This window comes from Dicentrarchus labrax, unplaced genomic scaffold (assembly GCF_905237075.1).
Source record: "Dicentrarchus labrax unplaced genomic scaffold, dlabrax2021, whole genome shotgun sequence".
Classification (NCBI taxonomy): Eukaryota; Metazoa; Chordata; class Actinopteri; family Moronidae; genus Dicentrarchus; species Dicentrarchus labrax.
Genome location: NW_026136711.1, coordinates 19,047,528 through 19,073,051, shown reverse-complemented (window position 1 = coordinate 19,073,051; position 25,524 = coordinate 19,047,528). Strand labels below are relative to the sequence as shown.

The 25,524-nt window shown below is 39.6% G+C and overlaps 4 protein-coding genes across 4 annotated transcripts; all 4 read left to right on the top strand.

Annotated features, from left to right (window-relative positions):
• Positions 1–142: 142 nt before the first annotated feature.
• Positions 143–6,741, top strand: LOC127372140 (protein transport protein Sec61 subunit alpha-like 1). The gene is made up of 12 exons (XM_051415570.1): positions 143–244; positions 903–970; positions 1,077–1,142; positions 1,818–1,896; positions 1,984–2,115; positions 2,211–2,320; positions 3,031–3,184; positions 3,305–3,465; positions 3,600–3,797; positions 3,974–4,165; positions 4,247–4,323; positions 5,548–6,741. Exons 1-12 carry the CDS (start codon positions 238–240, stop codon positions 5,732–5,734), a joined length of 1,431 nt encoding a protein of 476 aa, XP_051271530.1. The 5' UTR covers positions 143–237; the 3' UTR covers positions 5,735–6,741.
• Positions 6,742–7,906: 1,165 nt separating this feature from the next.
• chchd4b (coiled-coil-helix-coiled-coil-helix domain containing 4b) lies at positions 7,907–10,837 on the top strand. Its single transcript, XM_051413853.1, has 3 exons — positions 7,907–8,110; positions 8,842–8,940; positions 9,037–10,837. The coding sequence occupies exons 1-3, from the start codon at positions 8,089–8,091 to the stop codon at positions 9,390–9,392; spliced, it is 477 nt and encodes a 158-aa protein (XP_051269813.1). The 5' UTR covers positions 7,907–8,088; the 3' UTR covers positions 9,393–10,837.
• Positions 10,838–11,716: 879 nt separating this feature from the next.
• On the top strand, positions 11,717–18,094 carry uroc1 (urocanate hydratase 1). Its single transcript, XM_051413842.1, has 19 exons — positions 11,717–12,018; positions 12,684–12,814; positions 13,345–13,438; positions 13,528–13,587; positions 13,678–13,806; positions 13,902–13,963; positions 14,065–14,131; positions 14,604–14,747; positions 14,848–14,936; positions 15,302–15,364; positions 15,485–15,664; positions 15,763–15,860; positions 15,944–16,016; positions 16,150–16,339; positions 16,452–16,550; positions 16,663–16,762; positions 17,096–17,177; positions 17,446–17,545; positions 17,617–18,094. Exons 1-19 carry the CDS (start codon positions 11,890–11,892, stop codon positions 17,755–17,757), a joined length of 2,031 nt encoding a protein of 676 aa, XP_051269802.1. The 5' UTR covers positions 11,717–11,889; the 3' UTR covers positions 17,758–18,094.
• Positions 18,095–18,830: 736 nt separating this feature from the next.
• LOC127371175 (MAP kinase-activated protein kinase 2) lies at positions 18,831–25,206 on the top strand. The gene is made up of 10 exons (XM_051413847.1): positions 18,831–19,625; positions 20,802–20,941; positions 22,482–22,546; positions 22,645–22,724; positions 22,814–22,940; positions 23,120–23,195; positions 23,398–23,522; positions 24,441–24,526; positions 24,610–24,690; positions 24,797–25,206. Exons 1-10 carry the CDS (start codon positions 19,362–19,364, stop codon positions 25,019–25,021), a joined length of 1,269 nt encoding a protein of 422 aa, XP_051269807.1. The 5' UTR covers positions 18,831–19,361; the 3' UTR covers positions 25,022–25,206.
• Positions 25,207–25,524: the final 318 nt, after the last annotated feature.

Below are 25,524 nucleotides of genomic sequence, written 5' to 3'. Positions count from 1 at the left end.
ACATTTGTAACTTAATGTTAGAGGCAGGTAAAACAGTATTTATATATTTATCTGTGGAGGCTGGTTCTTTAAATCGTTGGTGTGCGTGTCCGTAGTGGTGACGTGTCTCTAAAGTGCCTCCTCCTCCTCCTCCTCCTCATCCTCCTCCTCCTCCTCCTCTGGTGGCTAAGTAGTGAGGTTGAGAGTCTGGTCAGATTTAGACAGTAAAGGAGCATAGAGGTGTACAGTCGGGACATCATGGGCAGTGAGTATGACTTTGAAACACGAGTTGCAGGAGACTGTATATGTAGAGTGTGTGTCCGAAGACCCAACACGCTGTTTTATCTGTTTTTAACAACTTAGTTAACGAAGAGCATTAGCGCTGGCATCGATAGCAGGCTAGCTTACGTTGCTACCTAGCCAGCTAGCTGGTAGTTGCTTTTGTACTATCGTGAACCTTTTTATGGTGAGAAGTCGTTAGTGGATTAAATTAAACATTTAAAGTCAGTGTTTGTGTAAGCTCAATTTTGTTGCCTTGTAGTGCTACATTGGAGCCGCCCAGGTGGATTTTACTGGCTGGAAACATCTTCTAAGCTAACCTGTTAGCCACTCATTCAAAGACATTGACAGTCTAGTGATGACGACGCATAACACAACCGGTGTTATCTTCAGCCTGCTGCTCCTAAAGCATCTGCACAAGGATAGTTAGAAACACATGGCAGCGATAATGTAAAGGTAGAAGCAAATAGGTAAAACACCGTGATACAAAATGTCTTATTTGATAATCAAATCTGTTTGTTTTTGGTTATTGTAAATTCAAATCTGTGTCGAGTCCGCCCACCATTCACTGCCACGTCCCACTGGGGACCAGCTATTCCTCCCAGTTTAACTCACTTAAATACTCATGTTTTGTTTGTTTCCAGTCAAATTCTTGGAGGTGATAAAGCCATTCTGTGCAGTGCTGCCAGAAATCCAAAAACCTGAAAGAAAGGTGTGTATTAGGCTCATTTTATTCGTACATTTGGCATCTGTCAATTAGAAAACCTGTTTGTTATAAAAAATAAAAAAAACTTTTTTATTTTGTAATTGTCCAACAGATCCAGTTCAGAGAGAAGGTATTATGGACTGCCATCACTCTCTTCATCTTCCTGGTGTGTTGTCAGGTATGTGTCACAACTGTTTTCACATAATCTGTTGCTTCAGGCAGCTTGGTTGTTAACCAACTACTCTAAATGAAAGTTAGTCCATATGATTTTTAAATATAGAATAGAGACTAGAGATAACTGTTATTTTCATTATCTTTTAATTCATCAATTATTTTGTAGAACAAATCTCAAGAAAAATGACAACTGCCCATCTCAACAAATCAAAGCCCAAATTGCCTTAAATTTGCATATAATGTCCTACTGTTATCCAGCAACTCAAAGAGATTAATTTAGGATGATTTGAAAGAGTGAAAATGGAGCAACTCTTCCTATTTGATTAGCTGCAATAGGAGAACAGTGCTTTTAAATTTAGATTTTAAAGGAGCCTCTTAAATAAATATAAATACATTTGAATGATCTGATGATTAATCAAAAATGATGGGGTGCTTAACCATATTCAGTATTAGCATGTTGCCTGTTTAGGAATATGTGTGTCCTGTTAAGCTGTCCAATCTGAAATACTGGTGGATTTGTAAACAGAGTTGCACTGAGTAGTTTTAATATACACCAATGATTTCCTTACATTTTGTTTGGAGTAGTAGGACTTGTAGGGTAGGCAGTATTGTCAACACATATAAAATCATAGGAGAAATTAGACTAATGCATATCTGAAATAAACTTTTTTCCCTCCAGATCCCCCTCTTTGGCATCATGTCCTCGGACTCTGCAGATCCATTCTACTGGATGAGAGTAATTCTGGCCTCAAACAGAGGTATTTGTCAAGCTAATAATTGAGTAAAAGATTAAATGCATGTCTGCCCCACTGCTGGTATACCCTAACCTGAATTTCTCCCTCCAGGTACCCTGATGGAGCTGGGTATCTCGCCTATTGTCACCTCCGGTCTGATAATGCAGCTGCTTGCTGGAGCTAAGATCATTGAAGTTGGAGACACACCGAAGGACAGAGCCCTCTTCAACGGAGCTCAGAAATGTATGTAAAATCTCACCATGTAGTGATTTGTGAGCATACAGTTAGAATTTATAATTATGCCCATAGATTGTCTAACCCCTGTTAATGTTTTTCAGTGTTTGGAATGATTATCACCATCGGCCAGGCCATCGTATATGTAATGACCGGCATGTATGGGGATCCCTCAGAGATGGGTGCAGGAATCTGTCTGCTTATCATAATTCAGGTGAGAACAGGATTTGTTGTGTGTGTGTGTGTGTGTGTGTGTGTGTGTGTGTGTGATTTGACTAAATATATACGTCCTATCATCAGGTATTCAGTGTGCATCTACAATTTAAAATTTTATGATGTGAAAAAAACACATAATGATATAGAACAAACTAGCAGATGTGGATCATGGCTACATTTTTCTTTTCCTCTATGTTCTTTAAGTCAAGCCCTTAGTTAGCTTGGATCAGTAAAAGCTTCTTTTCTCCCCCAAAGTTCCCCAAATATTGTTGCTTTAGACAAATCCCTTACAGTGCTGTTGACATTTAAACCTCATGAGTATGAAATTCTCCTTGAATTCAAGAGCCTGAAACTGACGCCACTGTTGTGCACAGATGTCTTACAGAAGTGTAATAGTTACGTAAAGGTCATGTCAGAGTATCTCGGAAAAACCTTCCATTATCTCGAGTTATACAATTAAAATAGTTATTATTTAGTGGTTATAACTAGATTTAACAGGTTTGTGTAGATTAATTGGGTTTAATCATGAAGTAAAATATGCTCCAGTACAACTGGAAGTGCTGCTCTCTAAAGCTCACACTTTTATTAAGTTCAATTATGAAAACAAATGGTTTACCTTAAACTAAACTCTCTAAAGAAATGTGAATTTATAACAACGTGAAACTGCCTCTGTTTTCGGCTGACTGTATCTGCTCTTTTCTTCTACAGCTGTTTGTAGCTGGAATGATTGTGCTGCTGCTGGATGAGCTTCTCCAAAAGGGCTATGGTCTTGGTTCAGGGATCTCACTGTTCATTGCTACCAACATCTGTGAGACGATCGTCTGGAAGGCTTTCAGCCCCACGACTGTGAACACTGGAAGAGGTAAGAAACCAAACTGTGGTCGTTGAATGTGTGATTTTGATTTATAAATGTAGTCCATCCTTTTGTTCCTCTGCACTGCCCAGAAATAATCCTAATTCTTGTGACTTTTTGTGTTTCTAGGTACAGAGTTTGAGGGAGCAATCATTGCGCTTTTCCATCTGCTGGCCACTCGGACAGACAAAGTACGTGCGTTGAGAGAGGCCTTCTACAGACAGAACCTGCCCAACCTCATGAACCTCATCGCCACAGTATTTGTCTTCGCTGTAGTGATATACTTTCAGGTTAGTCGCTGGCCTTTACTAACATGCAATTTGTCTTGAAGTTTAAAATAGGATTTGCACGAGATGATTAAGTTATGAAGTATAAACAGTATAACTGCTCACACTGATCCCACACTTTTCATATCTTCCCACAGGGATTCAGGGTCGATCTGCCCATCAAGTCGGCCCGCTACCGTGGCCAGTACAACACCTACCCTATCAAGCTCTTCTACACCTCCAACATCCCCATCATCCTGCAGTCTGCCCTGGTCTCCAACTTGTATGTTATCTCCCAGATGCTTTCCACGCGCTTCAGTGGCAATTTCCTGGTTAATCTGCTCGGTACTTGGTCTGTAAGTATACATTTAATCACACATTTCCCTTCAGTTTGTTAACCTTTATTCTAAGAATGAGAGCTATTGGAAATAGTGCTCCCAGATGTACTTTAGTAGTTCTTTTTCTTGTTTTTGTTAACCCTCTGTGCTAGAATATTAAAGCTTGTTTTGTTTTCTCATTGTTTTGTTTGTAGGACACTTCATCAGGTGGTCCAGCCCGTGCCTACCCTGTTGGTGGACTCTGTTACTACCTCTCTCCCCCAGAGTCATTTGGTTCTGTTCTGGATGACCCAGTCCACGCAGTCATCTACATTGTCTTCATGCTTGGATCGTGTGCCTTCTTCTCCAAGACCTGGATTGAAGTGTCAGGCTCCTCTGCGAAAGATGTAAGTTGTAACCACTTTCAGGCAAGTGGTGTTATGGGTTTATTTCAAACAGACTGTGTTTTAACACTGTTCTTCTTCCAGGTGGCAAAACAGCTGAAGGAGCAGCAGATGGTGATGAGGGGACACAGAGAAACCTCAATGGTCCATGAGCTGAACAGGTAAAATCAAAAACCATGTCATATACTTTCTTGTAGATCTTTGTTGCTTTTCATTTACATACCTCATCATCTGCGCAAACCATACGTTGAACAAGTCATCAGTTAGTTGGGTTTTAAGCTTTGATCGTGGATTTACATAATTTAATGTTCTTAATGTGGTAGAATCAAAGCTACATATTGTCATCATATGTCACGTTACCTTCCTTGTATTTCCACATGTATAAAACAGATTCTGATTGTCTATCAGGAAATGGATCACCAGTAGAGGGCAGATCTGATAGCACAAGTTATAATACAGTATAGAAATTATGGTTGAATTCCGTTTAGCTGCTTCAGTTTCATGATCCTGGTATTGTACATGCTGACTCACTCTCATGGCATACTGGGACACTTAATGTTTCTGTTTACTACTATGACAAGTCCAAATGACTTGGTTGGTCTATTGGTCAAATACTGTATGTACGTGAACAAAGAATAGGAAGAGGACTTTAAACTAAAGTAATTCATTTCTGCCTAAAAAAAAAATACAAATCAACATCAAACTCTTTGTGTCAGATGAGATGTGATGTATAGACACTGTTAGTTTCTAACTGGCTACAGTATATACATGTGACAATAAAGAAAATCTCAAATTAAGGTCCATTTACTACCTTTTTCAAAGCTTTCAACTGCACATCACAGCTCATCAGTTGAGATTATTCACATACTGATCTCAAGGTCAACATGCTCCAGCCCCTATGTGTGTATTTTATTGCTGGAGACAGATTGAATCCCTTAGTTTCTGCATGAGTCACCTCTCCTGTGTGCTTTTTTTCTTAGTAATAAAATTTTGAGTCCTTGGAAACGCTATTTCACCCAAACAGAGAAAAGTTTAATACCTTGTTGAAAGTACAAAGTGCAAAAATGTCAATTATTGAGCTAAACTAATTAAAAGTAGGGCAGCGGTTCAAGAATGCGAATACCTTTCTTATTGGTTTCTTCAGTTGCAACTTGCTCATTTTAGTATGCACTATTTAAAGGAATAGTTCAACATTTGGTGTTGATGTTCTCATCTAACTCTTGGCAATAAAAACGATGAGAGTATTCCATTAATCACTACTCCACAATCACATTGAATATATTTGAATACCTACCATCCTTGCTACTATGCATGTCTTCTGAAAGGCTGTAATCTGAAATACTTTGTGTTAATATTCATCTGAATCTCCCTGTTTCGTTTTCTAGGTACATTCCTACTGCTGCTGCCTTTGGTGGACTGTGTATCGGTGGTCTATCAGTAATGGCTGACTTCCTCGGAGCCATTGGCTCTGGCACTGGTATCCTGCTAGCTGTCACCATCATCTATCAGTACTTTGAGATCTTTGTAAAAGAACAAAGCGAAGTAGGCAGCATGGGGGCCTTGCTCTTCTAGAAAATCCAATATCCTCCCACCTTCAATCAACTTTTATTAGGATCACCAACTTTGCATTTATTTTATATCTATGTGAAGCCCCTGCGTCGTCAGCTGTCGAGTTTCAGGATGTTTCTGAGGAACCTTCAGAAATCTGGGGATATTGCAAGGTGGTGGGGCTACACAGCTTGTTGCTCCCTCCACGAATCTTCCAAAGTAACACAAACACCGACATGTCAGTTGTACTTCATCAGATTTTCAATCTTCTGACTCGAAGATTATAGCACCCCAAGATTCATTTAAAGGCTTCCATTGTGTATCGGATGAAGTCCTGCGGGAGTGTGGTCCTTTTTTCAGACTGACAGTAGAACGCTTCAGTATGCAGGCATACTCGACACGGATGACGGAGGTCAACTGCCTGCTGTGTGCATAAAAGCACTCGATGTTTTGCTTGGTGTTACCTTATTAATACTTTTATTTTCAGCTTTATTTTATTTTTCTGACAACCTGCCAATTATGTGAAGGTGTGGACCAGAAGCTGAACTGTCAAACGCTGAATCAAGTACTGTCATATTCCTGATTTGTGATCCTGTGTTATAGCTGTTATTTGAACAGGATCTTGTAAGAGGATGTGGAGCTCACATTGGGGTCCGCCTGTCAAAAGAAATTGTTCAATTTATTTTTGTGAACAGTCATCTGATGAACCATTCAAAAAAAAGAAAGGGTCCTTGCTGTTTTACTGTATGGCATTCCCAGGGAGCTGCAGTATTAACGACGTCACATTCGTTTTTGTTACCAATTCTTACGATTTTGTTTTTGTTTTGTTCTTTTAATTGTCTGCTCTAAGCGTACTTAATCACTATTCCACAACTGACAAATTATGATTTTCTGTACATAGGCCATGCATTGAATAACTTTGAATTTGTCTTAAGTGTAAGATAAGTCTTTTGAATATGTACAAAAAAAAAATGCATTTCAGAACAAACTTATAAAAAAACATTCTCAATAAAAAACATTTTGTGGAAAAAGGCTTTATTTTTTGAGTCTTCTACTTGTCTGAAGTGAATTATTGATTTCAGCAGCACAGCGAAGTCTCCTTTTGGGTCCAGTGAAGGGTCACGTTTCCTTTTTTTAAAATGACTATTTATGTCTTACCTTTGTATGATGCTATAAGACAGTGGTGAAACTTAACTTTAATCATATATACGCATATTAACATATAATACATGTTTTGTAAGCAGCTATAAAGACAACTGTAGGTGTTTATTTATGTACAATATATAGTCAACGATGACGACCTCCTATGAAGACATTTTATTGCTATACAGTGATTCTCTCTGTTTATACACCAGCCCCCACTTACAGGAGCTCACAGGAGGAGTTATAGGTGCAACACTTATATCTGCTTACAACCAGAGTTATATAGTATGTGATAAACCATTTGTTGTGATTATATGCTGCTTATAACTGCTAACAGTTTGATATATTGATATATATACATATGATACACATATGACCATTTGCAGTAGTGTATGTAGTGTAGTTACTGTTAGGGCTTGGTAATAATTAAATATCCCCTTCATATAAAGATTGTGATTCCATCTATTGTGATCTACAGTACCAAAGATTTTTTTTTTTTGTAGAACATTTTATATGAGTGAACATCAAAGAGCCATTTGACTGAATAAGATGAACGAGTGTATCCAACTTTTACAATGCGATTGTATGTCAATACAAATATTTACAACATTTATAAAGATAGATTTTGTTAATATGTAAGTAAGTTGAACGTTAAATTAAAGTGTCACAGAACACTTTACAAGCGTGTAGTACACATAAGGAATAAATAGACTGCACCTCACAGAAAGGAGGAGAAATGTGGATTGTTTGTATTTCCCTCTGAAGATCATCTTTCTCTTCCTCTTGTGGCTGACATACAGTATCTTGTCAGGAAGGTAATATATTTAAATATTTTATTTTGTATTTATTGTAACAGTGAAATAGAGAGAAATAAAATATAATCCGAAAGTTCCGAAAACATACGTACCATTTTTTTCTCGTTCAAAAACAAAAACAAAAACCTTATAAAACTTGTATTAAATTACTTGTGTTGAGAGTTTGGACCTCTGTGCTTGCAGCACTTTGAACTGTTGGGGGCAGCAAAGCGCCCCAGAGCGCCTGCGCCACCGGAAACAGAACAAGAGAAGAAGAAGAGAGACAGAGCAAGGATAGTTGTGAAACAAGCTAGCTGATGCTGGACTAAAGCGTCGGACACTTTGATGTGTTTTGTTGTTTGTCAGTAAGAGTTGTTATCCTCGGAGCTGTTGCAGTAAACCAAGAAAGAAGAGGAACTGAATCTGTTCCAGCGAGAAGAAATGAGCTCGGTCAGACAGGAAGGTAACCATGCTCTGCTAGCCGGCTAACTCATCTGGAAGCTAACACTTATTTTAACACTCCTATTTTAGTCTGAATGAAAACATCAATGTTGTACCCAGTTTCTAAAAGTGTTTTAACAAGCCTCTTGCTGAGGGTGGCTAAACTCTGTACCCGCTACATCATCATTAAACAGGACTAAATAACTGTAACCATCACAGTGTTTAACCTTGACCAGCAACAATAGTGCAATATGTCATGTTGCATTTCTTACTGTGACTCACCTTAAAATGTTTTTCATTCAAAGTCACTGGACACACACATTTCTTCCTGATCATTAATAGATTTAATTGACTGATGCATTCAGCAGCTAATAGCATACAGACCAACACCTGCAGAGTCTCAAACACCACAGTACATTGAGGTGTGTGCCTGAGCATGCACTCAGATGTGCTCTAGGATTGGACACCTTGTTTTGCCAGATTTATATCTACATATCCTTTACACAGGTATAATAGCAGGGGCTGTAAGTTGTACGAGCTGATCACAGTTCTAATGAAATCTCCCACACAGATCAATATTGTTATTTGAACTTAAAACAGCATATAACAATATATTTGCTGTAACTTGTTTTTCATCATAAACATATTTGACAAGGATCCCTTTTTGTTTAATACAGAATATTAACTATGATAATGTAGAAAGTCTTTTTCTTTGAAAAATAAACATATTTTCTTCCACATTTTACACAACAGGTAAAGACCGAATCATCTTTGTCACCAAAGAGGATCATGAAGCACCCAGCAGTGCTGAGCTCGTAGAAGAAGATCCCAATGACCCCTATGAGGAGCGAGGTGAGGAGCAGTAAAACTAACAAGAAGAACCTGTCGTTGGGTGAAAATATAAGTAATAGCTGCGTATTGACTTCAACCTTCTCTCTCTCATCCTAGGTCTGATTCTTCCCAGTGGGGAGATCAACTGGAACTGCCCCTGCCTGGGTGGGATGGCCAGTGGTCCCTGTGGGACTGAATTTAAGGACGCCTTCTCCTGTTTCCACTATAGTAAGGAGGAGGTAAAGGGCTCTGAGTGCCTGGAGCAGTTCAGGGCCATGCAGGAGTGTATGCAGCGTTACCCAGAGCTCTATCCTCAAGAAGACGAGAAGGTGCCACAAGAACAATCCTCAGAAACAGACCAGACCTCACAAGAGTCAGCATCTGCAGAGACATCAGGTGCCAACTCAACATCTGCCACTGAGCAAGACTCTAATACCACACAACCCAACACAGAGGGTTCAGTGGAAAGCTAATGATGAGCCTTGGCGACAGCGTGAACCACAAGGCTTTAAAGTCCAATTGAAACGCATTTAATCATCTCTTCGGTGGCCAAAAATGATGTCACGATGTTTTTAAATTTTACTGTTAATATTTTTATATTGCTGAAAGGAAGAAAAAAAAGTTTTTTGGGGAGAAGTCATACACGTCTAAGCGCCTGGAGGGGTGTGTCTGTATTTGTTTTATTGAGAGCAGCTAGCAGGCTGAGTGACCAGCAGGGGAACCGGTGACAAAGTGAACTGACTTGCACTGTAGCTTACAAGTCATTTGCACATAGTGTGTTAGCGTTAGTGATATTGAAAAGTAAGCAACACGCCAGCATCTAATGTGCTACAGCTAATTAGCATTCTTGCTTACAAACTGACATTAGCAGTGCACTTTTTCCCAGTGAATATTTGGTTGCTAGATCAGCAAGCTGAGGTACAGGACAATATGTGTGTTCGTACAGTAAGTTACATAAGAAGAGAAGACAAGAAGCTAATAAATTATGTGGCTAATGCTTTATGCAACTATATGTTTTAGAATTATGTCATTTTTCATTGGCTGTGTACGGAAACAAGTTCTCCATCCACCTAAACGGAGCACTATAGGTATTCTGATGGATTAATGCACATGTAGACTGTACCATCATGAAACCAATATATGAATTTCTCTCTTTTGGTTTCTGATTTGTCCTCAGACGGGAACACAGGAATGTGGTTTATAGAGTAAACGTATGCTTTAGCAGACTAAACAGATGACCTTTAAATGTCAGTTGGACTTTAAACATTGTATGTTGAATAAGATGGACTTTTGTAAAACTAATATAATGTGATCAATGAAAGTTGACTGTATACTGTGTTTAAATTCAAGCTGTTCAGTCCTGGCCTTGGGTTCATGTAAAACAAAATTATAAAATCTTTGATCCATTCAAGAGCTTAGAGGACCAAGCTTAGTATACACACTGTGGTGTGTAGTGTACTTTTTTAAAATTATTTACTTTGATGGTTTGAAATGCTGTGTTTTACCATAACAAGGTCTGAAGCTGTAAGATTACAGGAAAAAACATGTTTTCTTCTCATACATTTTTCATTTCCATTCTCTCATGTCTGCTATTTTTACATTTATTTTATGGAGCATATTGCATTTTACATGTACGTTATGTGTTTTACAATCATGTTTTGTATTAATTTTAAACTTTGACTCAAAGTTTATATTACTAATGTTACTGATAAAGTTGTTAAATTCACATGGGTGTGAAGAAAAGTGTGTTTCCACAGTAATCCACTGCCCTGTGTTTCTTCTGCTAATTTATAACCAGACTTAAAACTTTTACCTCGGCTGAACTTAAGAACCATTTGTGTGCACCACGGGCCTGATTGAAGTGACTTGACGTGAATATTGTTGAAAGTTTCATAATTAAATGCGTTGTATCTCTTTGGTTCTTGAGAGGTATTCTTGTTGTTTATCCCTTATATTTCCTTTACAATAATGACCTTAAACTCACCGCATTGCAAGTATACACTGTCAAAAAGAGCAAATCTGTGAGCTCATGAGCAGCTCAGAAACTATGCTTGAATATCACTTTACATTTTATGTTCTTTCAATTAATTTAAGCAGGATACAAATTCTATGGACAGTGGTAACATCTGCAAATACATTTTTTGCCAGTGACTTGAATCAGCAAATATCACTGGAAACCTACAAGACATAATAATTTGGAGGCTTCTCACATCATGGACTCCATATGTGTCAGATGTTTGCTCTGTGAATGTAGGTATTTCATAAAGATATAATATAATCACAGCAAGTAAACTGGGTAAACAAAAACAAAAAAAACAATCCTTGTCACTGGACCTCTGACAGGATGCCATATAAAACTGTCTGATTCTAAATCAGTTGTCAGTAGCTCAATATGATTCAGCCTTTACAATGAGTAGGCTAGCTATTATACAGTTTTCTATAACTCATGTCACATTGTCTTTTTAATTACAGTAGGAGTTTATAAATCTATATCTTTACATGTGTCTTGATTGGTTGAAGATGGATGGATCTGCAGGTGGTGGTGGCAATAATGCTCTGTATTATAATTGCCAGTAAAACTAAAAAAAGGGAAACAACATGATTGACCTGTCCAAAGGTTCCAGGTACTCGCTTTTGTTTAACTGAGTTACATGTTTAAGCATCAGGGGTCAGAGGTCTGTGGCAGTGTTTGCCCAGGGAAGCATGTGCCACTTCAAACTCCCTCAGGGATCAATAATTACCAAACACTCTTTTCTATCTGCACCGTCCCATTGGTGGACTGCAAAGGGCAAAGACAACCAAAAAGCCAATGAGACAGTAATGTGAAGAGTGACCCCCCTCAAGTCTTCACAAGCTCAGTCTTTCTCTCCATACAGAACTATTTGCAGTAAGTGTGAGGGCTGCCTTCAGTCTCCAGCGTGGTCTCGGTCTCCAGGTCTCTGCTCAAGTGCGTGACAGAAAATACTCAGCATGATGTCTTCTTTAAAGGAGATATGCAGTGGTTTACCTCTGGACCCTTTGCCCTCTAACCGGGGAAGAGACCCCGATGTGCCACACGCACCTATACGAACCCCCAACCTCACAGCAGAGGAAAAACGGGTGAGTAAACACACTAACAATTTATGTGCATTAAAGTTTTGCGTCACCTTTGTCACTCAATAATTTGTAAATCAGTAATCCAGGTACATTTTATGATTCTTTTGAGTGCAGCGCAAGTGTAGTATTTTTTTTTTAAACACAGATAATGGCTGCATTACATTTTGTGCACAGCTTACTTGTATACTTACATGGAACAGAGCAATTAATGTGTCATTATATGTCATTAGGTGCAGCTTTGCTTTTCCACTATAACAAGTCAAAATACTTTCTGTGACGTAAATCTAATGGAAGGGAAAGCAGGCTACCTTTAAATGTTATCATGGAGCAATGTGAGAGTGATCTAAAGGAGGTTACAGCTCACTTTATTATAAATTATAAATGTGTCAGTTGAAGAACAACCAGTATGTTGTACTCTGACTTATTGCATCACCTTTTTTGGCTCGTGCTCTGCCTTAAAAAAATGGATTATTCCCGAAGGTCCTCAACTGATTACCCAAACTCAGAGCAAAGGCTTTAGTCAATAATTAAAACGAGACAAAGAGTGCTTCACCTGTTATATTAGGAGAAGCCTGAATGTGTATCACCTATCTGTCTTATTCAAACATTTATTTGTACTGTACAGTCTGTGTTCACTAACCTACTGTTAATATGCCTCTTCCCTCTAGTTGGCGCTAAGAAATGCATTGCGTTATTTCCCCCCTTCCCACCACGCAACACTTGCACCTGAATTTGCTCAAGAGCTGTGGCAGTACGGGCACATCTACATGTACCGCTTCTGCCCCACATTACACATGAGGTGAGGCAACCTGACCAACTGATATGGGACTTTTTAGACCAATATCCATATTAATATTTGAGAGTAAGATATATGATAAATATGTATAGGCTTTTGCACACACAATTAAGAGAATATTTTGAAAATGCTTCAAATTTGGTCATTAGGTCAAGACAAACATGTATGCTGAGGCAGAATACTGTAGTGTGTAGTGTGTAGTGCAAAATATAACAGTAACATTTAAAGGAAAGATCATTTTTGTAATTTTGTTAACTGAAAATGAAATCTTTATAAATAATAACAACAAATAAAAACATAGATAGAACAAAGCTGGAAGACAGATGCTGAGATGCCTGTCTTGATGCAATATCTCTTTATTGACCAGCTGATAGATCTGTCAGTAGGGCTTTAATGATCATCTCTGCTGCACAACACGCACACCAAGGCTTTTGCATTTACACAAGGTTGTAACTCTTGATATTGATATGATATTCTCCTGTTTTTGTTTGTTCCACAACAACAGTGATGTGACTTTTCCTTTGTTTTCTCAGAGCTTACCCCATAGATCAGTACCCGTGCCGCACACGTCAAGCAGCCTCCATAATGCTAATGATCATGAACAACCTGGACCCAGCAGTTGCTCAGGTGAGCCTCAAAACATAGCTTGTATTAATTTAGGAACACTGTTTGATTTATTTATCTCGATGACAACTTAATTTGTCTTTGCCCTCTAGTTCCCCCAAGAGCTCGTCACCTACGGGGGGAATGGACAGGTGTTTAGTAACTGGGCCCAGGTAAGCCCTGAGTGAGCTTGTGTGTGTAAGTGTAAGTGTGGAGTCTGAATTGATTAATAAAAATAAAGATTTGTGTGTGTCTGGGTGCAGTTTCACCTGGTGATGCATTACTTGAGTGAGATGACAGAGGAACAAACTCTGGTCATGTACAGTGGTCATCCCATGGGCCTCTTCCCCAGCCTGCCTTCCTCGCCTCGCGCCATCATCACCAACGGCATGGTAACTGCCCAACACACATCTGATTTAATAAGTAGATTCTCTCAGCCCACACGTATCCCTCTGAACTGATACACTCACTTTTTTTTTTAACTTAGGTTATTCCAAATTACTCCTCAAAAAATCAGTATGAAAAGATGTTTGCCCTTGGTGTGTCAATGTAAGTTTTTAAGGTTTTTATCAGGAAGATTGAAAATTATGCTTTATTAACCCTCCTGTGTGGTTGCAAGTGTGTTGATGTAATCTGTGTTCTGTTTTTAGGTACGGTCAAATGACAGCAGGGAGCTACTGCTACATTGGACCTCAAGGGATTGTTCATGGCACTATGGTTTGTGAATTTAAAAAAAAGGATGTTCACATAACACACAAAATGTGGATTACTTTAAACAGTGCTTCCCTACCTGAGGGCCAGGACAATAATCATCTACTGTCACTGATCTTATGGTCTCTTTGTGGGGCTAAGAGACCATAAGATTAGTGACAGTAGATAAGTATTGTGTCGGAAAAAAGAAAAAAATAATAAAATGGTAGAACTATACTTATTTTGTAGATTTTTCTTTAGTTTTTGCGTAATGCGTTTTTTATAGTGAAATACTGGATAGTTTCACCTCTTTAGACCTCTAAAAAATATCTAAATTAAACAATCTGAGGAGGGAAAACTGGAGCTGAACTCCCTCATAAACAGCCACAACTTGTTAAGACATTTCTTTATATTAACAAGTCACATGTCAAAGAGGTCAGAATCACTCCTTTAGGGTACACATCACCTGTATGTTGTTTCTTTATGTTTTTCTGTGCAGCTGACTGTGCTAAATGCCGGCCGGAGGTATCTTGGCTCTGATGACTTAAGGGGCCGTGTCTTAGTGACCTCTGGACTGGGGGGCATGAGTGGAGCTCAGGCTAAAGCTGCCGTCATTGCCGGCTGCATTGGTGTGATTGCTGAGGTCAGCTGGTATCCTGTTATTTCCTGTTAGTCCTCACTGCTGATTGAGCAAGAATGAAGGAAGTACAGTATGTCATTGTGGGAATTTGTTTTCTATGTAGGTGGATGAGGCTCCTCTTAGAAAGAGACATGAGCAGGGCTGGCTAATGGAGGTCACCAGCAGCATGGACCAGTGCATTAAACGCATCAGGTAACAAAGAGAAAAGAAAGTTATGACTAAACCCATTATTGATGGTCATAATGGTTTTGATATGACAAACCTTTAGTGTGTGTGTGTGTGTGTGTGTGTGTGTGTGTGTGTGTGTGTGTGTGTGTGTGTGTGTGTGTGTGACATCATATTGTCAGTCCAGACCTGCAATAATTACAATATTAATCAGTAGCCCCGTTAGATAAAGAAAAAATGCTCTATGGAGAACGTATTCACATCCTTTACTTAAGTAAAAATAGAAATGCCACACTATAAAAATATTTAAATATTTAAAAGACTAAATGTATCCCATTACAGAACTTGTCTGCTGTAAAACACAGTAACTCTTATTATTTTGTGTCTTTCAGAGAGGCCAAGAGCTCCAAGACTCCCCTCAGTCTGGGTTTCCATGGAAACATTGTAGACTTGTGGTGAGTGAGAGGTGAAAACTTTCTGTTACCCAGACACAACGACCCAGGTCTGCAGTAAAAGACCCACCTGTTGTTACATGCTATTGACATCTTCTCCTACTTTAATAACTTTCCAACAAGGGAGAGGCTGCTGCTGGAGTACGAGAGGACAGGGGAGCTCCTGGTGGATTTGGGTTCAGACCAAACATCCCTTCATAACCCATATAACGGAGGCTACTACCCAGTCCGGCTGAGCTTCCACCAAGCAAATCAGCTCATGACGACTGATCCTAATCGTTTCCGAACCATGGTCCAAGAAAGGTAAAATGAATCACACAGATGGACTGTGCTATGGTGTGTTTCCTGCAATATATGGGTCTATTAAAATAAAATAACACGTGTTTTACATACAATCACAGCCTTCGAAGACAAATTAAGGCCATTAACAAGCTGTCCGATGCTGGTATGTTCTTCTGGGACTATGGCAACGCATTTCTCCTGGAAGCCCAGAGAGCTGGTCAGTAATATAACATTCATATCACCATTATCATTCAGTCAATGTCAGACCAATAAAGAGGGTTGTGCTTCTTGTTTTTATAGGAGCAGAAGTAGAAAAGGTTGGTGGAGGAGCAACAGAGTTCCGGTACCCATCGTACGTTCAGCACATTATGGGGTAAGGCATTTCCTTATTTATTCAAACTAACATTGATCCTCTGATAGAAAATTCTAGTAAAAGTCTAGAAAACAGAGCAAAAAAACTGTTGTCAGATGTTTTCTTTTTGACAACAGTGATTTCTCTCCTTCAGGGACATTTTCTCTTTGGGATTTGGCCCATTTCGCTGGGTGTGCACATCTGGCGACCCCCAAGATCTTTCCATAACGGACAATATTGCTGCTACTGTCCTGGAGGAAATTAGTGCCAGCGTGAATAATCAAATCCGTCAACAGTACAATGACAACATCCGCTGGATCAGAGAGGCTGGAAAGCACAAAATGGCCAGTAACTTTCTGAGAAATGAACGCCTGCATTGGCTCTCTCAATCCAAATCTGATGAAGAGACACGTAGCTGCAATGAGCTGATTTCCTCTGTGTATTCTCATTCTTTAGGTTGTGGGTTCCCAAGCCAGAATCCTCTACTCCGACCAGAAAGGAAGAGTCTGCATCGCTTTGGCTATCAACCAGGCTATCGCTGATGGAAGAGTTTCAGTAAGAGGATAAATTGTCCTTTAAGAAGATTATTACATGCTTCCTGTGGTCTGAATGATATAAAGGTTTCACTGGAGTCTCAACAGTGATGTATGTTATTTCTGTTGCTCAGGCTCCTGTGGTTATTAGCAGAGACCATCACGATGTCAGTGGCACAGACAGCCCCTTCAGAGAAACCTCTAATGTGTACGATGGATCTGCCTTCTGTGCAGGTATGTTCGATACATCTTCAGTTTAATTTAACAATTTGTCTATTTTACAAAAATGTAACTACAGTCTCTACAGATATGTTTTATACCATACTGATATAATGATGACTACGACTGCCTAGAAGGTAAAAACACCTAAAAAAGACTGACATAAAAATACAGTAGTTGTGTGGGTGGCTCTGTGGCTTTTCCCACAAACTCATACTCTTAGTTTTATACAGACTCCTTTTCCTTTTTCCAACCTTTACTGTCTCTCTTCAGTTAATGTAAACCAGTAAAACTGCAGGAATAACTTTAAAAAGTGAAGTGACAGCTCACAGTGTCTCCCCCTTACAGACATGGCGGTCCAGAACTTTGTTGGTGATGCATTCAGGGGTGCCACATGGGTAGCCCTGCACAACGGTGGTGGTGTTGGCTGGTAAGGCTGGCTGGTCATGCAGTAAATACTAATCTGTATGAATGGTTATTGTGAATCATTAAAGGTCCAGTGTGTAGGATTGCATCTAGGGGTGTGGTTGCTGATTGCAAAGCCCTCGCTTCACCCAAGCATATATCATCATATCTATGAATATTACATTCCATTTCCTAAATGTTACACACTGGACCTGTAAAGCAATTCACTTAATAAATATTAATCTGTCACCAAGTCAATGTGTTTATTACTTTATCTCTGGTGTCACCTACAGGGGTGAGGTAATGAATGGAGGATTTGGTTTGCTATTGGACGGCTCAGAGGAGGCAGCAAAGCGCGCCAGTCTGATGCTCAACTGGGACGTCTCCAATGGGGTGAGGGTTCCAGTCCCACTCAAATTGTAGATGATTGCTGGCCGGCTCTAATCTGTTTCTGTGTACCACAGGTGGCTCGTCGCTGTTGGTCTGGAAACTCTAATGCCTATGAAACCATCCAGCGCACCATGGAGGGGAACAGACAGCTGCGTGTCACCATGCCCTTTCCTGTACAGGATGAGCGCGTGCTGGACCGTGCCCTGCAGGGTTAGCCAACACTTACTTACAACTATAGGATAACAGTCTGCTACATACAGCCACACAGCAAAGGAAACCTGCAGCTGTAATCACTTCAGTAGAGTCTGAATCAGGTCAAATCCAGCTGTTAAATCTTTAAACAGCAGATTTCTATAAATCACCCACAAAGAAAAACTTACAAAACATGTTGTCAGTTAATGATAAATCAGTGTAAATGTTGTTACATAAGTTGTTTGCATGTATACAAAGAATGCAAAGTAGGCTACAACACTGTTATAGACTGTAATAATTGGATCTGCAAGAATATATTCTTTACTTTGTGCTGAAATTAAAACTACAAGTCTGTATAAATGAGTCATTTTTATGTCAATAACATACAAAAATAATGTGTTAACGTTGAAATGTCAATGACTTAATGGTGGAGAAATTTAGTTATTGTTTAGTTATTATGGAAAAGGAAAAGAAAATGTAGTTCTGAAGACTGAATGGTCAAGTTGGATCACATCTGACAGCATCAAAGCCACAGGTTTGTTTCTGTTTTCAGCTGCTATTTCCAGCTCTGATGCCTGTCCAAACAAGTTCTTCGTAACACGGACAGATTACTTTCACATGTTATTAGAGACACTGTGTGGCTGTTGTTACAAAATGGCTCAAAATTGTCAAAAGTCCTAAACATGCAACATAATGCAATATTTTAATGAAATACATGTAATACAAATGATGTGTGATTGTAAACATATCAGTGCCCCTGTGAGTAAAGAAAAAAGCACAGCCAGTCATACAAGACAAAAGGTTTGTTTCAGATTTAAAGGATTTCTTGGCACCCTCTCTGTGTGCTGGTAGTGCCTCCACGTCCTTTGGAGACTACCAACCTGAATACCAACCTTTAACTCCATCTTGATTTCTTAGTTAATGGGTTTATTCACAGACGACATGTAGGGAACAGTTTACATAAATAATGGGCAGTGCTTTTTGCAGGATCAGGGTGTGGTGAGGACACAGCTGGAGGAGATTCCACAAAATCTGTATTAAGGGGACACAACAATATTCTTTTAGGGGGTCCAGTTTCCACCTCGACTTCCCTCGACTTTAACATTGTACTTATTAAATTAATGTATGGTCCTGGTTTTTGCTCTTTTGCTGTCTCCACTGGTACCTTGCCGTGCGTCTTTACGCGTGGTTGTTCCTTTAAGAAAATGAATTTGAGCCGCTCCGCGCTGACGTAAGGGAATTGGAGAGGTTGGTGTACCCTGCAGAAAGAGGCCGATAACCGTGATGAGGACCAGGCAGGGGTACCAGATCTTTTCACCATTTTCTTTCCTCTCAGCCATTTAGTGTATTTGACCATCTCTACGCATCCGATCAGAGTCTTTTGGAGTTCTTTGTGTCAGTATAACGGTGCGATTTCAGACCCCCGCCCTTTTATTTGCTCCAAGGTGGTTTTATAGATACTTAATTTCGCTCCTGCAGTGTTCAAAGTGGGTCGAGATGTTCTGTCGGGAAGTACAAAAGTCGTCTGGAAGCACACGAATGAACTAGGATGACACCGGATATTTTCTGTGGCAGAGACTGATGTGATTTGCTCTGCATCACTGTTGATTTTTGTACAAGGGAAAAAATGCATCATAACCAGGAGGAGCAGTCGGCCAATCCAATTACTGCGCAGCACGGGACGGCGCACCACAGTGACTCCCACAGCCTGGGGAGCAGCTTGGACAGCGGCCTCACTGATCTGCAACCACCTGCTTACTCCAAACTGGAGTTCAGGAGAAATGCAGTGACAGACGACTATAAAATCACAGCTCAGGTTCTTGGCCTGGGAATCAATGGCAAAGTGCTGGAATGTTATTGCAAGAATACAGGAGAGAAATGTGCCCTCAAGGTGTGTGTGTGTGTGTGTGTGTGTGTGTGTGTGTCTGCTTCTTTATCCTGTGTGTGATCTAAACAGTCCTCTGGAGGCTGCTGTCACTGGAAAGAAAGAGTCCCATCAATTATTAATTTCTTCTCTGTGATCTCCACCATTCAATGGTGTCTTGTACAATACACTAATTGTGCTTTTTGTGATGCTTTGAGGTGTTGGCTGGATGCTATGTGACGCAGATGAAATATTAATTCAACCATGGATGCATGCAGCAGTAATCTGACAGCAAATTAAGTTACTGAGCTAACCAGACAGTGGAGGTGTCTGTCAGACAGTGATGTGCTGTCTGGGATGCTTTGACACAATTTCCACGATTGTTGTGTAGACAATGATCTGCTCTGTTAATACGTCACATCATCATCTGTGACTCTGACATTTAACAAAATCTGCATTTGTTTTAACTCAACATGAAGTATTCAGCTTGTTGAAAGTTAGCAGTGATTTTTTTAAAGCCAACTTGGGAAATATGAGTTGAGGAACTGAGAAATTCAGAGCTGGTAAGTCAAGAAACAGCTGTCTGTAGAGCTGCACCAAAGCCTTAGGAAAATACAAACAGGAAGCACAGCCCCATGAGTGCCTCCACATGTTTTCTTTGGAATATCTCGGGTGGTGAACCACAACCGAAAAGGTATGATGAAATGTGAGAGCTAGCGTTGAGTAATCTTGTGAGTTGTAATGCAGGGATTTTTCCAGAAAGGCCTTTATAAACATTCATATCTGAGCCCTTTTCCTCCTCCAGTGCTTAAATCCATTGTAATTATGTACCCAAGGATTTGGGCTGGGGTCTGCATGTCTAGGAAAAGAGGATATCCTCCTCCCCTGTCTGATATCAGGGCTGCAGCCCTGCGTCTTTAAGGACAACGCATGTTGCTAAATGCATTCTTAAAGTATTCACTCTTAATGTTCTCTCTCTTAATGTAGATTAATGGCTTTAATAGTGACCACTAACAGTGATATAAACAGTGAGTGTCTTCACAATAGGGCATGTGTTTGTCTCTTTGTGTGTTTATTGATTTATTGACAAGAATATCAACTATGTATATGTTTGTTTGTTTTTAATCAATCAAGCTGATCTGCCTTTATACAGACATGAAACAAAAGCATTTCATCGACTTGTGTTTTTGTGACGTGGAGCAGATCCTGTATGATACTCCTAAAGCCAGACGAGAGGTTGAGCTGCACTGGAGAGTCTCTGGAGGGCCCCACATTGTCCGAATACTCAGCCTGTATGAGAACATGCACCAGGGCAAGAAATGTCTCCTCATCATAATGGAGTGGTGAGCATTACCAGCTCTAAGTTACATATATTGTGTGTGTCTTTAAAGGGAAATCAGTACTAAAATAGATTTGTGGCGATTTCCTAGTACAGCTTTGTGTTCAATTATGAATTTGAAAAAGTCTCTAAGCTGACAGACCGTATGAAGGCGTACACATATGTGAATAATGAAGCGCCTCCTATGATTCCCAGTTCAGAACTAGTATCTTGTATCTAGATGTCTGGTATGGTAACTAGGGCCAGCTGAGTTTGATTTGAGCCCACACCTGGCTTGCATTTGATTTTGGACTTCAGGGAAAAGTACACCGTTGCTTAACAGAAAATAACTATGTGAACTGTGTCACACTCTTTGTTTCTGGTTTTGTTTGCATCCTAAATAAAACAACTTAGAAATCCCCATTGTTCCTTGTTCCATGAGGCTTCTTCCACACCGCAGCTTGTGCTTTTAAATAACAGTAAAATGACATCCTCCCACAGAACATGTTATAGAAAGACTTTCTTTCTTACATATATATTGGTATTTTATATTATTTTGTCATCTGTTCTGGGCTTTTTTTCCTGTCTGTCTACATAGATTCCATTGTTATTTTGTCCTTTAACTTGTGGCAACAATTAGTGAAAATAAAAGTGAGAGCAGTGCAGAGCAACAGATGGACAAGTTGGAAATTATCTCGTACAGACTGTTGGCAAGTGTTGTTGTGCTATTTGTTTACTACAGAATAGACTTTACACCATTCATTTGCATCACTGACCCCATGTTAATATGGTTTGAATAACTGGATTGTACAATATCCTCATTGTTTTTTGGGCTGTGTTCATACCTGTATGTAGTCACTGACGATTCAAACACAGAACATACTTTAATGTTAAAGGGGAATTTGGCAACTATTTCAACTTAATAAACCTGTTTAGAAATCATTTGGATGGTTAAATGGCCTCAGCAGCGGTAGAAAGGGGGAGGAGGGTGCCACAAGTGAGGTTTTTTTTTTACGACAGTTTTGTGAAATATATGTCGCAGAGCTGTAGGGGGAGCTCGCTGAGAAAACATGCAACGACAAAAGTGAAAACCAGAGAAGAAATGGCTAGAGTTGCCAAGTTCCCCTTTAAGAGTTGACCTCTGATAAGTCAATTTTATTGGAATATTGAAACACTTTCTGATACACAGCTACATTATAAGCTGCAGTTTGATGTAAAGTTAATTTTTGATATATGATGTCTTGAACAAAACAAACTGAGCAAATGGAATCAAGCGTTATATAATTCACATCTTATGTATTTGTATTAACTTTCTACTATAAATCTAAAATAGTGGCTGGCTGTAAAATCATTATTGGGGTGGAATTCCTCTTTAAAAGTGTCCTTACAGCTTGAGTCATCTGAGTCCGCTGTGGCTCAGAAGAACTGGACTCATCTGAGCAGTAAATTGTGAGGCACAATGACTTACTTTGTTGTCGAATCATGATTACAGTGGAGGACTGTGGTTGTTTGCCAAGAGTCCCCTCACTGCCCCAGTTCTGATCTCTTTGTTAATCTTGTCTCAGTATGGAGGGAGGGGAGCTGTTCAGCCGCATTCAGGCCAGAGGGGACCAGGCCTTCACAGAGAGAGGTGGGTTAGAGGGTTAGAGCTCATATTAAGTAGTTTTATTCATGGGTTTCTACACTGTGTCCTGTACACTTTACGTCTATGTCATGTGTGTCCTTCAGAGGCGTCAGAGATCATGCACGACATCGGCACGGCCATAGAGTACCTCCATCACATGGACATTGCTCACAGGGATCTAAAGGTACTGCTGCTGTGAAAATAATTCTTCACAGATAATGTAAGAAATAATTCCCACATTGTTTTGAATCACTTATTATGTGCACTCTACAGCCTGAAAACCTGCTCTATACCACTAAGGAGAGTAACGCTACACTAAAGCTGACTGACTTTGGCTTTGCTAAGGAGACAACACTGCACAACTCCCTCCAGACTCCATGTTACACTCCATATTACGTTGGTGAGTGTTGTCATCACAATAATACGTTTCAGTGAACGTAGGTAAACACAACATTTGTGCCACTATTATAAATGTACCTTTTTTCATGTTGTGTGTGTATATTGATGTGCTTTTGTGCGAGTGTCTTTCATTCTACACATCATTGTGTTGGGTTTTTTTGTGTCTATTTGGTCATTCAGCCCCAGAAGTGCTTGGGCCGGAGAAATATGACAAGTCATGTGACATGTGGTCTTTGGGCGTAATCATGTACATTCTGTAAGTATCATGTGCGTCTGCAACTGATTCTACTTGATGAAAGATTTATAGCTATTCTGGTATACTGTATGTTAATGTTCAACACTGCATTTTGATTAAAGAAGACAAGACAGCAAAGGGAAATAGTCTCTTCTCTTCTTTTCTTTTCTCTTCTCTTCTCTTCTCTTCTCTTCTCTTCTCTTCTCTTCTCTTCTCTTCATAGCCTGTGTGGGTTTCCTCCGTTCTACTCAAACACTGGTCAGGCGATCTCTCCAGGCATGAAGCAGAGGATCAGGTTGGGTCAATACGAGTTCCCCAATCCTGAGTGGGCTGATGTTTCTGAGGAAGGTCAGGCTTTGGACATTAAATTTATAAATAACAAGGAAAATATTTCAAAACTGTTGTGGGTTGTGCAAATTTCCAAGTTCTTACTTTCTATGAACATTTGCAAAAATAAACAAATATGGCATACAATGAATGATATTCACAATAAAATGAATATTCCAATTTAAAGCTCCTCTAGTCAGTATATTTATATTAAAAATGGAGCAAATGACTATGTGTAATGTGAACTGTGTCGCTGGTAGTGACAAACACAGAGAGAATTATCACCTCTCTGTTCACTCTCTCACCAGCCACAAGCAGCTGTTTTTAGAAAAAAAAAAGCTCTGTTATAATCAACTGACATCTACCTACCCAGCACCAAACGACAAATAGATAAACTTAGTGACTAGCAGGTGAACATTTAGCAGCTAAAGAGACTGAAACTTTTAAATTGGTAAAGACCAAAAAGAGTTGGTCGTCTAGTAATTGGAAGTCAAGATCAAGTCCCGACTCCCCCTGTTCAGGTGTACTTGGGAAAGATATGAAACCCCAAATTGGCTGTATGTCTGCCATCAAGGTGTGAATGGATGAATGTGACGTGTTGTAAAGCATTGTAGAGAGTGATCGGTAGACCAGATACAAATACAAGTATGTTTACCATTCATCAGGTGACCAGAAACACAACTCCGAATGCATGATGATGTTCCCCCCTTATCTGCTAGATGTGTAAATAAGCAAAAAAGTTCCCCATAAGAATTTAAAAATGGCCTAACATGACAGTGTTGGGTTCAGAGCTTGTTACCACTGCCTAAACACAACCTGCACAACATCTCCAGTTAACACAAAAGAAACAATATCATTATAGGTCCATATTGCACTAAAGACTTATTGGACTAAATGCTTGATGTTGTTTAACTGTGTTTTATTTTATGTCATCTGTAGCAAAACAGCTCATCATTCAGTTACTGAAGACAGAGCCCAATGAGAGGATGACCATTGGACAGTTTGTGAACCACCCCTGGATTAGTGTAAGTGTGTCAGCCCTGTGTCTAAAGATCTGTATGTTATTCCCCCTTTTGTTGATAAGGTTTTTCTGTTTGTTATACTGCAGCAGTCAATGGTGGTCCCTCCAACACCCCTCCACACCTCTCGTGTTTTGACCGAGGACAAGGAGCTGTGGGACGATGTGAAGGTGGGACTCTGTCTAGATGTGTTTTATTTATTTTTTTCAGAATATTGCCACAAGGTGGCAGTAAAGCACCAGCTTTACAGAATAAAATGTTTCTGTCTTCTATCAGGAGGAAATGACCAGCGCCCTGGCCACCATGCGTGTTGACTATGACCAGGTAAAGATCAAAGACCTGGACATGTCCAACAACCCTCTGCTCAATAAGAGGCGGAAGAGGCCCACGCCTGGAGGAGCCGACACGGGAGGAGATGGTGATGAAGGAGATGGAGGAGTGGTGTGTAATAGTCACAGAGAAGTTACATTTTCTGAAGAGAATGGGAAAATGATTATTTGACAAAAGTAGTATAAAGGTATGAAAGCCAGAGTGAGCAATATTTTCCCATCTAATTGTCACTTGTTGTATTTTACTCACTTTTTATTCTTCTTTGTATCACTGCACTCAAAAGTCTAATAAATGTCATTTATTTTGATTGTTACTATCGAACATGTGAAATAAAATGTGTTTTTCATGTTTTATAATTATGTTGTGTCCCCTTTTGTACAGGAAACATTTACACAATTTGTTTGAGTGAATGCAGGTTTTGGGGCAGTGTGAGAAAATGGTTCTTACTGCAAACAAAGACGGACTTGACATGTGGAAGTCATAAGAGAAATTTATTAGGCAAGATTATATCCAACCAAGCCCTTTGAGTTTTATGATGGTTAATTGTGTGGGTATTGTAACATGTACATTCAAAGGACATTTAAACTATGAGAGTTCAATGCTCTTGCACAACTTGATCTATCAACTTCCAGACATATCCTTACACTTGAAATTTCTTCCTCTCACAGCTTTCG

Bases quoted from the DNA above. Each gene is read 5' to 3' on its own strand.
- LOC127372140 (XM_051415570.1), top strand. The intron at 1,897-1,983 runs GTATTTGTCAAG...TTCTCCCTCCAG, and splicing joins AATTCTGGCCTCAAACAGAG to GTACCCTGATGGAGCTGGGT. The intron at 3,466-3,599 runs GTTAGTCGCTGG...ATCTTCCCACAG, and splicing joins CTGTAGTGATATACTTTCAG to GGATTCAGGGTCGATCTGCC.
- chchd4b (XM_051413853.1), top strand. From the start codon at position 8,089: ATGAGCTCGGTCAGACAGGAAG. The intron at 8,111-8,841 runs GTAACCATGCTC...TTTACACAACAG, and splicing joins GAGCTCGGTCAGACAGGAAG to GTAAAGACCGAATCATCTTT. The intron at 8,941-9,036 runs GTGAGGAGCAGT...CTCTCATCCTAG, and splicing joins TGACCCCTATGAGGAGCGAG to GTCTGATTCTTCCCAGTGGG.
- LOC127371175 (XM_051413847.1), top strand. From the start codon at position 19,362: ATGCATCATAACCAGGAGGAGCAGTCGGCCAATCCAATTACTGCGCAG. The intron at 23,523-24,440 runs GTCAGGCTTTGG...TGTCATCTGTAG, and splicing joins GGCTGATGTTTCTGAGGAAG to CAAAACAGCTCATCATTCAG. The intron at 24,691-24,796 runs GTGGGACTCTGT...GTCTTCTATCAG, and splicing joins AGCTGTGGGACGATGTGAAG to GAGGAAATGACCAGCGCCCT.
- uroc1 (XM_051413842.1), top strand. From the start codon at position 11,890: ATGATGTCTTCTTTAAAGGAGATATGCAGTGGTTTACCTCTGGACCCT. The intron at 14,748-14,847 runs GTCAGCTGGTAT...TTTTCTATGTAG, and splicing joins GCATTGGTGTGATTGCTGAG to GTGGATGAGGCTCCTCTTAG. The intron at 15,861-15,943 runs GTCAGTAATATA...TTGTTTTTATAG, and splicing joins CCTGGAAGCCCAGAGAGCTG to GAGCAGAAGTAGAAAAGGTT.